The 13,794-nt window shown below is 47.8% G+C and overlaps 2 protein-coding genes across 2 annotated transcripts in view; one reads left to right on the top strand and one right to left on the bottom strand.

The window, feature by feature from the left end:
- Window positions 1-2,295, bottom strand: part of LOC115187638 (thyroglobulin) — a 46,179-nt gene extending 43,884 nt beyond the window's left edge. Inside the window, exon 1 of the mRNA XM_029746607.1 lies at window positions 2,262-2,295. Within this exon, the coding sequence (XP_029602467.1) occupies window positions 2,262-2,295 (34 nt within the window). The remainder of the gene's footprint in view (window positions 1-2,261) is intronic.
- An 867-nt stretch (window positions 2,296-3,162) lies between these two features.
- LOC115187708 (thyroglobulin-like) overlaps window positions 3,163-13,794 on the top strand; it is a 37,843-nt gene continuing 27,211 nt past the window's right edge. Inside the window, exons 1-10 of the mRNA XM_029746703.1 lie at window positions 3,163-3,283; window positions 4,345-4,424; window positions 4,689-4,832; window positions 5,603-5,668; window positions 7,277-7,411; window positions 8,082-8,258; window positions 9,582-9,786; window positions 11,331-11,418; window positions 11,563-11,722; window positions 13,557-13,753. Of these exons, the coding sequence (XP_029602563.1) occupies window positions 3,225-3,283; window positions 4,345-4,424; window positions 4,689-4,832; window positions 5,603-5,668; window positions 7,277-7,411; window positions 8,082-8,258; window positions 9,582-9,786; window positions 11,331-11,418; window positions 11,563-11,722; window positions 13,557-13,753 (1,311 nt within the window). The 5' untranslated portion in view covers window positions 3,163-3,224. The remainder of the gene's footprint in view (window positions 3,284-4,344; window positions 4,425-4,688; window positions 4,833-5,602; window positions 5,669-7,276; window positions 7,412-8,081; window positions 8,259-9,581; window positions 9,787-11,330; window positions 11,419-11,562; window positions 11,723-13,556; window positions 13,754-13,794) is intronic.

The following is a 13,794-nucleotide window of genomic DNA, read 5'->3' as shown; positions in this document are numbered from 1 at the left end:
TCCCCTCTCCCTTTCCTCTCCCTTCTCTCTTTCCCTCCCCCTTCTCTCTTTCCCCTCCCCTTCTCCCTTTTCCCCTCCCCCTCTCTCCCTTTCCCTCTCCCCTCTCCCTTTCCCTCCCCCTTCTCTCTTTCCCTCCCCCTTCTCCCTTTCCCTCCCCCTTCTCCCTTTCCCTCCCCCTCTCTCCCTTTCCCTCTCCCCTCTCCCTTTCCCTCTCCCTTCTCTCTTTCCCTCCCCCTTCTCCCTTTCCCTCCCCCTCTCTCCCTTTCCCTCTCCCCTTCTCCCTTTCCCTCTCCCTTCTCTCTTTCCCTCTCCCTTCTCTCTTTCCCTCCCCCTTCTCTCTTTCCCTCCCCCTCTCTCCCTTTCCCTCCCCCTCCTCTCTCCCTTTCCCTCCCCCTTCTCCCTTTCCCTCCCCCTCTCTCCCTTTCCCTCCCCCTCTCTCCCTTTCCCTCCCCCTCTCTCCCTTTCCCTCCCCCTTCTCCCTTTCCCTCCCCCTCTCTCCCTTTCCCTCCCCCTCTCTCCCTTTCCCTCCCCTTCTCTCTCTGCTGTCAGACTATTCATTTGCCTGTAACCCAGAGCTCTTGTTATTAATACCCTGATATTCACAGCAGCAGTGAAACAGAATGATCCTTGTTGTGGATTAATTCAAGCCATATGATTTTCAGCTGGGTGGCATGTCTTTCTAAATGGTGCTTTGTGTGCTTCTGTTGTATTGAAAACAGCTAGCTAGCTCAGTAGTACCTTTACCTTAATGAAACGTGTTTAATATGCTTGCTGAGGTGTACGGCAGGTGGAGGTGGAACCAGTGACTGTCTGGGACATCATTATAAACAACCCTTTGATATCTGCAGGGGAACATACCCACTGCAAACTCAGCACTGGAAGAGGACCATTATTACACACACACACACACACACACACACACACTCCCTGCACGGCCCAAAACAATTGCTCCCTTGTAAACTCCAGCAGCAGATGTACCACTAGCTGATGGGCTAAAAGGCCAATCAAATATCTTGCCAAAGCCTACAGCTCCAAAGGCTTTCCAGGAACTGAGTGGAGATGAACATGCTTTGTTTGCAATGACTTAGAAAGTTCTTCTTCCAATTAATTCTCTACAGGTCTATCTGTATCATTATAGAGCTTCTCTACAGGTCTGTCTGTCTATTATAGAGCTTCTCTACAGGTCTGTCTGTCTATTATAGAGCTTCTCTACAGGTCTATCTGTATCATTATAGAGCTTCTCTACAGGTCTATCTGTATCATTATAGAGCTTCTCTACAGGTCTGTCTGTATCATTATAGAGCTTCTCTACAGGTCTGTCTGTCTATTATAGAGCTTCTCTACAGGTCTATCTGTATCATTATAGAGCTTCTCTACAGGTCTATCTGTATCATTATAGAGCTTCTCTACAGGTCTGTCTGTATCATTATAGAGCTTCTCTACAGGTCTGTCTGTATCATTATAGAGCTTCTCTACAGGTCTGTCTGTATCATTATAGAGCTTCTCTACAGGTCTGTCTGTATCATTATAGAGCTTCTCTACAGGTCTATCTGTATCATTATAGAGCTTCTCTACAGGTCTGTCTGTATCATTATAGAGCTTCTCTACAGGTCTGTCTGTATCATCATAGAGCTCTAACCACTCTGATAGTATAACATGATGTAACACTGCTGCTGTCCTTCCATAGCCAAGGAACTAACTCTACCCAGACTGACACAGTGGATTACATTCAACACTCTAGTCCAGTGTCCTTTTTTCCCCCTCAAAGACAATTATTTTTAAATGTTCAAGTCCAAACACAAGCAGTGAAGAGACTAACAGATGCTTGAGAGACTGGTGACTAGTTCCAGGAATACAAATGTCTTCTTTTTCTAAGCCGAGGTAGTTTTAATCAGTATCTCTGTAATGAGATGAATCACCTCAAGCAGGAGTCTAGACTTACCCCATCACTAGAGCCTCAGCGGGGAGGAAAGGAAAGGGGGAGACCTAGTCAGTTGTCCAACTAAATGCCTTCAGCTGAAATGTGTCTTTTACATTTAACCCAACCCCTCTGAATCAGAGAGGTGCGGAGGGCTGCCTTAATCAACATCCACGTCTTCGGGGAACAGTGGGTTAACTGCCTTGCTTAGGGCAGAACGACTGATTTTTTTTTACCTTGTCAGCTCGGGGATTCGATCCAGCAACCTTTCGGTTACTGGTCCGACGCGCTAACCACGAGGCTACTAGAGGTGTATATAATGATACTGTCACTTCTCTCTCACTCTGAGGGGAGTCTGCCGCGTGTAGCAGAGTCATTTATAGATGCAGACCAGATGGAAAATGAAATAAAATAATCCACTTGATTTGCTACCTGTCACATGTAGTCTCTTCTCCACAGTAGTGGAGACTTTATCTAGTCAAGATCACATAATATTATCACAAGTACCCCCAACACATCCCGTTTAACAGCAACCTGTTGTCTGTTGTTATTCGAGATATGTTGTACGTACACCAGACCAAAATGCTGGACCTTATGGTAATGGGGTCAGTAACATATTGTCCAAAACTGTGCTTCCCTCTGTATAAAACTCCTTTCCAAGCAGACAGCTAGTTAAGTCTCTTCTTGATTTGCTCATTAAACCCTAATTTCCTCTCATTAAAGGGTTCTGGGCTGTTGACATCTGGAGTGTTCAGACAGAAACAGGGCTCATTCTGGGACATCATGTACTTCAAGACCACAGCCAGATTCACTCAGACCCAGTAACCCTGGCCAGAGTACTGCACTGTAGCCCAGTCATAATGATTCATACTAGTTTGGTAAACATTGAGCTCAGTTAGACAGAGTCCATTCAGGCAAAGAGTACAGCATTGTTCTTTCTGTTGGTGGAAAGTGATGTGCTGCAGGATGAGATCACTGGTAGGTTCTTGGTCAGTATGTTGTAGTGATGTGCTGCAGGATGAGATCACTGGTAGGTTCTTGGTCAGTATGTTGTAGTGATGTGCTGTAGTGCTTCTTCAACTTATCCCACTACCATATTATTTACCAGAATAATACATTAGCCTCTAAAATTTTATCAACTTATCTCCATTAAAATAGCTGAAGCAAGCACACACAGTTTTTCTGCAGAAACATGACCTTTTCTATTATTTCAGGAGCTAATTTGTGTTGTTCTGTCTGTTGTGTTTTAACAGTTGATCTGACTGGAAGTGTGGAGAGTTTTTACAGCCGTGTTCCCTTTAAGAAGATGGTGTCTTATTCCGTCCGTAGCCGTGTCAACCTGAGTGCCAAGCCAATCACTGAGGGGTAAGAGACCTTAGGGCAGTGTTACCTGGGTCCCACTGGTTCTGGGGGTGAGAGACCTTAGGGCAGTGTTACCTGGGTCCCACTGGTTCTGGGGGTAAGAGACCTTAGGGCAGTGTTACCTGGGTCCCACTGGTTCTGGGGGTGAGAGACCTTAGGGCAGTGTTACCTGGGTCCCACTGGTTCTGGGGGTGAGAGACCTTAGGGCAGTGTTACCTGGGTCCCACTGGTTCTGGAGGTGAGAGACCTTAGGGCAGTGTTACCTGGGTCCCACTGGTTCTGGGGGTGAGAGACCTTAGGGCAGTGTTACCTGGGTCCCACTGGTTCTGGGGGTGAGAGACCTTAGGGCAGTGTTACCTGGGTCCCACTGGTTCTGGAGGTGAGAGACCTTAGGGCAGTGTTACCTGGGTCCCACTGGTTCTGGAGGTGAGAGACCTTAGGGCAGTGTTACCTGGGTCCCACTGGTTCTGGGGGTGAGAGACCTTAGGGCAGTGTTACCTGGGTCCCACTGGTTCTGGAGGTGAGAGACCTTAGGGCAGTGTTACCTGGGTCCCACTGGTTCTGGGGGTGAGAGACCTTAGGGCAGTGTTACCTGGGTCCCACTGGTTCTGGGGGTGAGAGACCTTAGGGCAGTGTTACCTGGGTCCCACTGGATCTGGGGGTGAGAGACCTTAGGGCAGTGTTACCTGGGTCCCACTGGTTCTGGAGGTGAGAGACCTTAGGGCAGTGTTACCTGGGTCCCACTGGTTCTGGGGGTAAGAGACCTTAGGGCAGTGTTACCTGGGTCCCACTGGTTCTGGAGGTGAGAGACCTTAGGGCAGTGTTACCTGGGTCCCACTGGTTCTGGGGGTGAGAGACCTTAGGGCAGTGTTACCTGGGTCCCACTGGATCTGTTCTCACTATCACCCACAGTAAACCTTATTTCACTACTTCAAGCAATCACAAAAATCTTCTTTAGGAAAACCATTTGTTTACTGCATGAGTAGTAAGATAATGACAGTCTTTAACAATTCCTGTTTTGTTTCCCCAAAGAAAAGTGTGTGGCTGCTTTGTGTTTGTACCAGGTTCCGTGAGTGTGAACGGAGATGTGATGAAGATCCATGTTGCCGTGGAATCGGATACGTCAGGGACACACAGTCACCTGGTCAGTTGTTATTTCAGTCAAGATATTTATTGACATGTTTTTACAGTGCTGACAAGTGCTCCGAAATGCAAAGTTCAAGAGAGAAGAGGGAAACAATCACAACATAACTCCAAAGTCCAAAGGAGACACAAATATTTCCTCTAAAGTATGTGCGTGTGTGCGTGCGCATGTGTGCGTGCGCGCGCGTGTGTGTGCGCGCGTGTGTGTGTGTGCGTGCGCGTGTGTGCGTGTGTGTGTGTGTGTGTGTGTGCTGTCTCCATCCAGGATCAGACGTTCTCTGCCTGACTCTGAACAGCTTTGGTATCCAGACATGTGGTGAAGGTGAGAGGACAACCTGGAGAGTCCAGGACTGCACCCCCTCCAAAGTAGAAACCGGCGTGTATCCGCTTGGCTGGTACGAGAAACCAGGTGTGTGTATAAATCTGAGGATAAGTAGGTACAGGGTGACTCCCAAATGGCACCCTATTCCCTATGGGTTCCTGGTCGTGCACTACATAGGGAAGTAGTGCACTACATAGGGAATAGGGTGCCATTTGAAACTCTACAACATTTAGGGTAGCTTACTCAGTGAGGAGGCATGAAACACATCTTGAAGAACATCTGGACAACATCTTGAGTCGTCTCTTACCTTTTAGGTTTGATGTCTTGATGTTACTTTCTCTTCTGGAAATAGTGACATCAGCATTGCCCTGGTTACAGTCTGTGCGTCCCAAATGGAGCCTTCTCTTTATAGTGCACTACATTTGACCAGAGCCCATTGGGGGAATAGTGTGCTATTTGGGACACAGACAATGAGACATTGTACACTGGTTTAAACAGATACATGTGTTATTATGCTTCAGCTGTTGATCTCATTTTGTGGGTTATATTTTGTCACCTGGTAAGGATTGCAGAGACTACAAATTGTTCTTACTTTTTTGGAGAAATTCTCAGACTTGCTGGTAATTTTCTATTCTTCAGAGTCCCTTTATAGCTAACACATTTGTTTCTGTTTCAAGTGGCACCCTATCTATGTGGTGCAGTAGGGTGCTATTTGGGGCTCAGCGGTAATACATGTTTCCTCCAGTTGGTGTTGCAGATCCACGTGATCTAGCAGACACATTTATTAGCCACGTTGTTTTCTGATCATTAAGGAATTGATTACGTAATGAGTCAAACGTTTCCATTGTTCCCCACAGTGAACCAGTGGACTAAATCACCACGATTGTGCCCCAGTTTCGAACTACGTGTTCCTTCAAAGAATGGTAAGAATGCAGTTCATATTTCACCTCAGCAGTTAAAATGTACAATACACTGGTAGTTTGATACGTCAGCTACAATAAACAGACAACTGTGTGTGTATTCCTGCTGTCATCCTTCTGTAAATGGTTGAATAGAAACACGTCGGCCTTTCTGTCTTTGGATGAGGCCCAAATGGCCCCCTGTTCCTTCTGTATATGTTTTATTTATTGAACCTTTATTTAACTAGGCAAGTCAGTTAAGAACAAATTCTTATTTACAATGATGGCCTACCCCGGCCAAACCCTCCCCTAACCCAGACAAATGCTGGGCCAATTGTACGCCGCACTATGGGACTCCCGATCACGGCCGGTTGTGATACAGCCCGGGATAGAACCAGGGTCTATAGTGACGCCTCTAGGACTGAGATGCAGTGCCTTAGACCGCTGCGCCACTCGTGAGCCTATTCCTTATATAGTGCTCTACTTTTGACCAGGGCCCATAGGGCCCATGTTAAAAAATAGTGCATTATGGGGAATGGGGTGCTGTTTGGGCGATAACCCATTTCACATTTGTGTGTGTTCAAAGGGAACCCCCCCCCACATCAAAGAGACAAACTAACATGATCATTTTGCAAGCTTTCATTGTGCTGACGTGCTGAAATGTTTACAAGCCACAGTGTTTCCCACTGAGCCTTTAATTAGACACACTTCCTCCATACCCTCCAGTAGCTAGAAACCTGTCCATTAGACAGAGGAGATGCTGTCTCCATACCCTCCAGTAGCTAAAAACCTGTCCATTAGACAGAGGAGATGCTGTCTCCATACCCTCCAGTAGCTAGAAACCTGTCCATTAGACAGAGGAGATGCTGTCTCCATACCCTCCAGTAGCTAGAAACCTGTCCATTAGACAGAGGAGATGCTGTCTCCATACCCTCCAGTAGCTAGAAACCTGTCCATTAGACAGAGGAGATGCTGTCTCCATACCCTCCAGTAGCTAGAAACCTGTCCATTAGACAGAGGAGATGCTTCCTCCATACCCTCCAGTAGCTAGAAACCTGTCCATTAGACAGAGGAGATGCTGTCTCCATACCCTCCAGTAGCTAGAAACCTGTCCATTAGACAGAGGAGATGCTGTCTCCATACCCTCCAGTAGCTAGAAACCTGTCCATTAGACAGAGGAGATGCTGTCTCCATACCCTCCAGTAGCTAGAAACCTGTCCATTAGACAGAGGAGATGCTGTCTCCATACCCTCCAGTAGCTAGAAACCTGTCCATTAGACAGAGGAGATGCTGTCTCCAACGGCTCCAGTAGCTAGAAACCTGTCCATTAGACAGAGATGCTGTCTCCAACGGCTCCAGTAGCTAGAAACCTGTCCATTAGACAGAGGAGAGTACAGGCTTTTAACTGCTCTCATTACTATCTAGCACACTAGATAGTGTTGGAATTGGATGCTTAAGAGAGCTCTGTCCTTTTGACATTAAAATACATTTCAATGGCTGCATCATAAATATGGAGCCTTTTACCTTGTGTAGGACACTGCTTCTGAACAGAGCCCTATGGGACAATGTGTTAAATGCAGACAATGTGTTAGATGCATCCCCTGCTGATAAAGATGTGTGTCTCTCTGCCAGTGAGTTTGAGTGAGTGGAGACTCCTGGATGCGTCCACTACGCTGGTGGATCCGTCCGTCTCCACGTTTGACATTATTCACATCAGTAAAGACATCGCTGAGGACCTGGACAGGACCAGAGACTGGTGTCTGTCTGGTGAGAAACATCTTCATCGTTTGCCAGAGTCTAGTCTAACGGTCAACGTCCCCCAACTCAGGACCACACATGCCCCCTGGCAAGAGGGGTTTAAGCCCCTCCTCTATCTCTCCTGTCTGTGCCCCTCAGTCTCTCCTGTCTGTGCCCTTCATCTGTGCCCCTCATCTGTGCCCCTCTGTCTCTCCTGTCTGTGGCCCTCCTCTGTGCCCCTCTGTCTCTCCTGTCTGTGCCCCTCCTCTGTCTCTCCTGTCTGAGCCCCTCATCTGTGCCCCTCCTCTGTCTCTCCTGTCTGTGCCCCTCCTCGGTCTCTCCTGTCTGTGCCCCTCCTCGGTGTCTCCTGTCTGAGCCCCTCCTCTGTCTCTCCTGTCTGAGCCCCTCCTCTGTCTCTCCTGTCTGTGCCCCTCCTCGGTCTCTCCTGTCTGTGCCCCTCCTCTGTCTCTCCTGTCTGAGCCCCTCATCTGTGCCCCTCCTCTGTCTCTCCTGTCTGTGCCCCTCCTCGGTCTCTCCTGTCTGTGCCCCTCCTCGGTCTCTCCTGTCTGAGCCCCTCCTCGGTCTCTCCTGTCTGTGCCCCTCCTCGGTCTCTCCTGTCTGTGCCCCAATCCTTGTATCTACCTCTCTCTACTCTCCTCCTTTTCTGTCCGTTAAACTGTGTCTGTGTGTCTCCCTTCAGCCTGTGAGGAGGCTGACTCCTGTGCTGTGGTGTCAGTGGGGCGGACCGACTCGGCTGTCCGCTGTGTCCTCTACCCAGACACCCTGGCCTGTGGCCCCTCCACTACCACCACCACTGGAGGCCAGGACTGTCGGCTGGTCATCAGAGAGTCAGCTCTCCAGGTCTACCTCCACAAAGGTGGGCAACATCCCTGACCCTGGTTCACTATACATCCCTGACCCTGGTTCACTATACATCCCTGACCCTCGTTCACTATACATTCCTGACCCTGGTTCACTATACATTCCTGACCCTGGTTCACTATACATCCCTGACCCTGGTTCACTATACATCCCTGACCCTGGTTCACTATACATTCCTGACCCTGGTTCACTATACATCCCTGACCCTGGTTCACTTTACATCCCTGACCCTGGTTCACTTTACATCCCTGACCCTGGTTCACTATACATCCCTGACCCTGGTTCACTATACATCCCTGACCCTGGTTCACTATACATCCCTGACCCTGGTTCACTTTACATCCCTGACCCTGGTTCACTATACATCCCTGACCCTGGTTCACTATACATTCCTGACCCTGGTTCACTATACATCCCTGACCCTCGTTCACTATACATTCCTGACCCTGGTTCACTATACATCCCTGACCCTGGTTCACTATACATCCCTGACCCTGGTTTACCCACAGAGAGTTCTGGAAGACATGTCTTTACCTGCTCTACACACAGAGAGTTCTGAAAGACATGTCTTTACCTGCTCTACACACAGAGTTCTGAAAGACATGTCTTTACCTGCTCTACACACAGAGAGTTCTGAAAGACATGTCTTTACCTGCTCTACACACAGAGAGTTCTGGAAGACATGTCTTTACCTGCTCTACACACAGAGTTCTGAAAGACATGTCTTTACCTGCTCTACACACAGAGAGTTCTGAAAGACATGTCTTTACCTGCTCTACACACAGAGAGTTCTGAAAGACATGTCTTTACCTGCTCTACACACAGAGAGTTCTGAAAGACATGTCTTTACCTGCTCTACACACAGAGAGTTCTGAAAGACATGTCTTTACCTGCTCTACACACAGAGAGTTCTGAAAGACATGTCTTTACCTGCTCTACACACAGAGAGTTCTGAAAGACATGTCTTTACCTGCTCTACACACAGAGAGTTCTGAAAGACATGTCTTTACCTGCTCTACACACAGAGAGGACTGCTGCTAATATGACTAGTGTTTGAAGAAACAGAGATGTTTATTGGTGGGTTAGGTCATGTCAATCACTGCAGCCTACTTATTGTATGATCATTATTATTAGAAAGCATTATTTATCTTCATAGAGGTGCTGAAGGAGTTTTACAGCTGCTTGATTCCAGTGCAGACAATGTCTCTGTCCCAAATGGCACCCTGTTCCCTATATGGTGCACTACTTTTGACCAGGGCCCATAGTTGTCAGTCCAGGCTTCCCTCTGACTGATGGTTATGTATTCTGTGGGATCCAGAACCCAAGGCGGAGTTGACGTCAGTGTTTATCCCGGCTCACGGAACGCTCCAGGGAGAGGCCGTGACAACGCTGCTCGGGCCAGACAGGAAGACAGTCAGACAGTTCTTGGGAGTTCCGTACGCTCGTCCTCCTATCAGAGCCTTCCGTTTCGCCCCCCCACAGCTTGCTGAATGGAGTGGCACATGGAACGCCACGATTACCAGGTAAACAATGACTCTGTGGAGGAGGATTTATTTTTAAGATGTGTTATAAAGGTTTTGGATAATTTCATCCAGTAGTTTTGAAAGTTGTGTTCACGAGCCAAAACGGGTCTCTGAAAATGTTATTAAAAAAAAATATATATACATATATATATTTATGTATATTTAACCTTTATTTAACTAGGCAAGCCAGTCAAGAACAAATTCTTATTCACAATGACGGAACAGTGGGTTAACTGACTTGTTCAGGGGCAGAACGACAGATTTTTACCTTGTCAGCTCGGGGATTCAATCTAGCAACCTTTCGGTTACTGGTCCGACGCGCTAACCACTATGAAATGTTACATGCTGCAATTTTTTCTATATATACACTACCGTTCAAAAGTTTGGGGTCACTTAGAAATGTCCTCGTTCCAATGGCACGTTGTGTTAGCTAACCCAAGTTTATCATTTTAAAAGGCTAATTGATCATTAGAAAACCCTTTTGCAATTATGTTAGCACAGCTGAAAATTGTTTTTCCTGATTAAAGAAGCAATAAAACTGGCCACCTTTAGCCTAGCTGAGTATCTGGAGCATCAGCATTTGTGGGTTCGATTACAGGCTCAAAATGGCCAGAGACAAATAACTTTCTTTCTGAAACTCGTCAGTCTATTCTTGTTCTGAGAAATGAAGGCTATTCCATGCGAGAAATTGCCAAAAAACTGGAGATCTCGTACAGCGCTGTGTGCTACTCACTTCACAGAACAGCGCAAACTGGCTCTAACCAGAATAGAAAGAGGAGTGGGAGGCCTCGGTGCACAACTGAGCAAGAGGACAAGTACATTAGAGTGTCTAGTTTGAGAAAAAGACACAAGTCCTCAACTGCCAGCTTCATTAAATAGTACCCACAAAACATCAGTCTCAACGTCAACAGTGAAGAGGCGACTCCGGGATGCTGGCCTTCTAGGCAGAGTTGCAAAGAAAAAGCCATATCTCAGACTGGCCAATATAAAGAAAAGATTGAGATTGGCAAAAAGAACACAGACACTGGACAGAGAAACTGGCGTCTGTTTCTCAAACTAGACACTCTAATGTACTTGTCCTCTTGCTCAGTTGTGCACCGGGGCCTCCCACTCCTCTTTCTATTCTGGTTAGAGCCAATTTGCACTGTTCTGTGAAGGGAGTAGCATACAGCGTTGTACGAGATCTTCAGTTTCTTTTCCGTGTGTGTGTATCTGTCTGTCTGTCTGTCTGTCTGTCTGTCTGTCTGTCTGTCTGTCTGTTTGTCTGTCTGTCTGTCTGTCTGTCTGTCTGTCTGTCTGTCTGTCTGTCTGTCTGTCTGTCTGTCTGTCTGTCTGTCTGTCTGTCTGTCTGTCTGTCTGTCTGTCTGTCTGTCTGTCTGTCTGTCTGTCTGTCTGTCTGTCTGTCTGTCTGTCTGTCTGTCTGTCTGTCTGTCTGTCTGTCTGTCTGTCTGTCTGTCTGTCTGTCTGTCTGTTAGATTTTTGCACCACATGTAGTGTGTTAATGTGTCCTCTAATCTTGTTGTTATGGATGTTTCCCATGGTAGACCCAGTTGTCTGCAGCCTGGAACTGTAGAGTCATCAGCCAGCAGTGAGGACTGTCTGTACCTCAACATCTTCGTCCCCAGCGGCATCGTAAGTCACATTGTACCTATAGAGATCTTTGTTGCACTAGAAGCCCTGTTGACCTCTCCTTTAGTAACACCACTCCACCACTGGTCCCTCAGATTGACAGTTGGTCTGCTGTGTCATTCCTGTTCTTGTCTTTTCCTCTGATAGAGAGGGAGTACAGCGGTTCTGGTGTTCTTCCATAACCCGTCTGGAGCAGCCAGCAATGACACACCATCTCTACTGGACGGCTCCTACCTGGCTGCCGTCGGCAACATCGTCGTGGTTACCGTCAACACCAGGGTTGCAGCGTTCGGATTCCTCAGCACAGGTGCTACCCTTAACACGCGTCAGAAGCAGCATTCAATTATCTTATAGGTTATATGCTTTCAAAAGTCCTGAGTGCTGCCTTCTAAATCTCAACTCACATTTGGGTCTGAGAGCGCTGCTGAAATGGCATAATAAGTGAATGTTAAAGTAGAAGGAAGATAGTGGACATGAAGTTAGAATCAGGTCACGATGAAAGTGAAGGGGAGAGGATGACATCATGTTTACTGTTGGTATTCTCCTGCTGTGGGGGGCTTAGAGGCCCCGGAGGGAGAGATGGGGAGAGGGGGGAGGGAGAGATGGGGAGGGAGAGATGAGGGGGAGAGGGAGGGAGGGAGGGAAATACATCTCTGCTGATGGTGTGTTCTGTGCTGATGTGGCACTGAGAGGGAGGAGTGACTCTCCACAGTCAGCCAGCCAGCCATAGCACACAGCTGGCACACTCACAGACATGTGGAAGGACTGTGTGTGTGTGTTCAAGTTTCAACTTTGTTATCCTAGACGGCACTTTCTGTTTTAGAGTATGATGTATAGTCTTAGTGATATATGAGCCCTCAGCCAGCAACTCTAGAAGACCCTGCAACACAGCAACACCTACTAAACCACCGGTCCCTCCCAGACAGCTCTTCTATAAAGTCCTGCAACACAGCAACACCTACTAAACCACTGGTCCCTCCCAGACAGCTCTTCTATAAAGCCCTGCAACACAGCAACACCTACTAAACCACCGGTCCCTCCCAGACAGCTCTTCTATAAAGCCCTGCAACACAGCAACACCTACTAAACCACCGGTCCCTCCCAGACAGCTCTTCTATAAAGCCCTGCAACACAGCAACACCTACTAAACCACCGGTCCCTCCCAGACAGCTCTTCTATAAAGCCCTGCAACACAGCAACACCTACTAAACCACCGGTCCCTCCCAGACAGCTCTTCTATAAAGCCCTGCAACACAGCAACACCTACTAAACCACCGGTCCCTCCCAGACAGCTCTTCTATAAAGCCCTGCAACACAGCAACACCTACTAAACCACCGGTCCCTCCCAGACAGCTCTTCTATAAAGCCCTGCAACACAGCAACACCGACTAAACCACTGGTCCCTCCCAGACAGCTCTTCTATAAAGCCCTGCAACACAGCAACACCTACTAAACCACTGGTCCCTCCCAGACAGCTCTTCTATAAAGCCCTGCAACACAGCAACACCTACTAAACCACCGGTCCCTCCCAGACAGCTCTTCTATAAAGCCCTGCAACACAGCAACACCTACTAAACCACTGGTCCCTCCCAGACAGCTCTTCTATAAAGCCCTGCAACACAGCAACACCTACTAAACCACCGGTCCCTCCCAGACAGCTCTTCTATAAAGCCCTGCAACACAGCAACACCTACTAAACCACTGGTCCCTCCCAGACAGCTCTTCTATAAAGCCCTGCAACACAGCAACACCTACTAAACCACTGGTTCCAGATATCTCTCCACCTATTGTATTCTAGAGGGAGCTTTTCTAAAGAAACACTTTGGAGTGCTGCAAGCTTTCTGTTTGTTGTTGCTGAATGTATTCACATTTTTACCAGGCTCTTGTAAAATGATATTTGAAATCTATCCAATAGTTTCTTGGTCCATTCTTAGTGGGTAATTACAGTATTCATGTACTGCAGTGGCTTTTGGAACCCAAATGGAATAAAAACATGTTGTTTGTATATTTTGGAAATGATGTAGATGATAACACAAGTCACAACCAAAGAACATATTACGTTATATAAGTATGTCTCTTGAATGGATTTGACTCCTGACACGGTACATGAAATAACAGCAGTGTGAACTGAATGCCTCTAGGCTCCACAGCCCTGCCAGGTAACGCCGGCTTCCAGGACCAGGTAGTCGCTCTGAAGTGGGTCCAGGAGAACATTGAGGCGTTCGGAGGTGACCCCAGGCTGGTGACGGTGGGGGCAGAGCGGAGCGGAGCCGACGTGGCCAGCCTACATCTGACCTCTCCCTCCTCGCGTGGTCTCTTCGACAGGATGCTGCTCATGGTAAGCTGACCTGTGACCCCTGACCTTCACTAAGAGTCCCA

Source organism: Salmo trutta, unplaced genomic scaffold (assembly GCF_901001165.1).
Source record: "Salmo trutta unplaced genomic scaffold, fSalTru1.1, whole genome shotgun sequence".
Lineage (NCBI taxonomy): Eukaryota > Metazoa > Chordata > Actinopteri > Salmoniformes > Salmonidae > Salmo > Salmo trutta.
The sequence above is the reverse complement of the archived record's forward strand: the minus strand, read 5'-3'. Positions and strand labels throughout refer to the sequence as shown.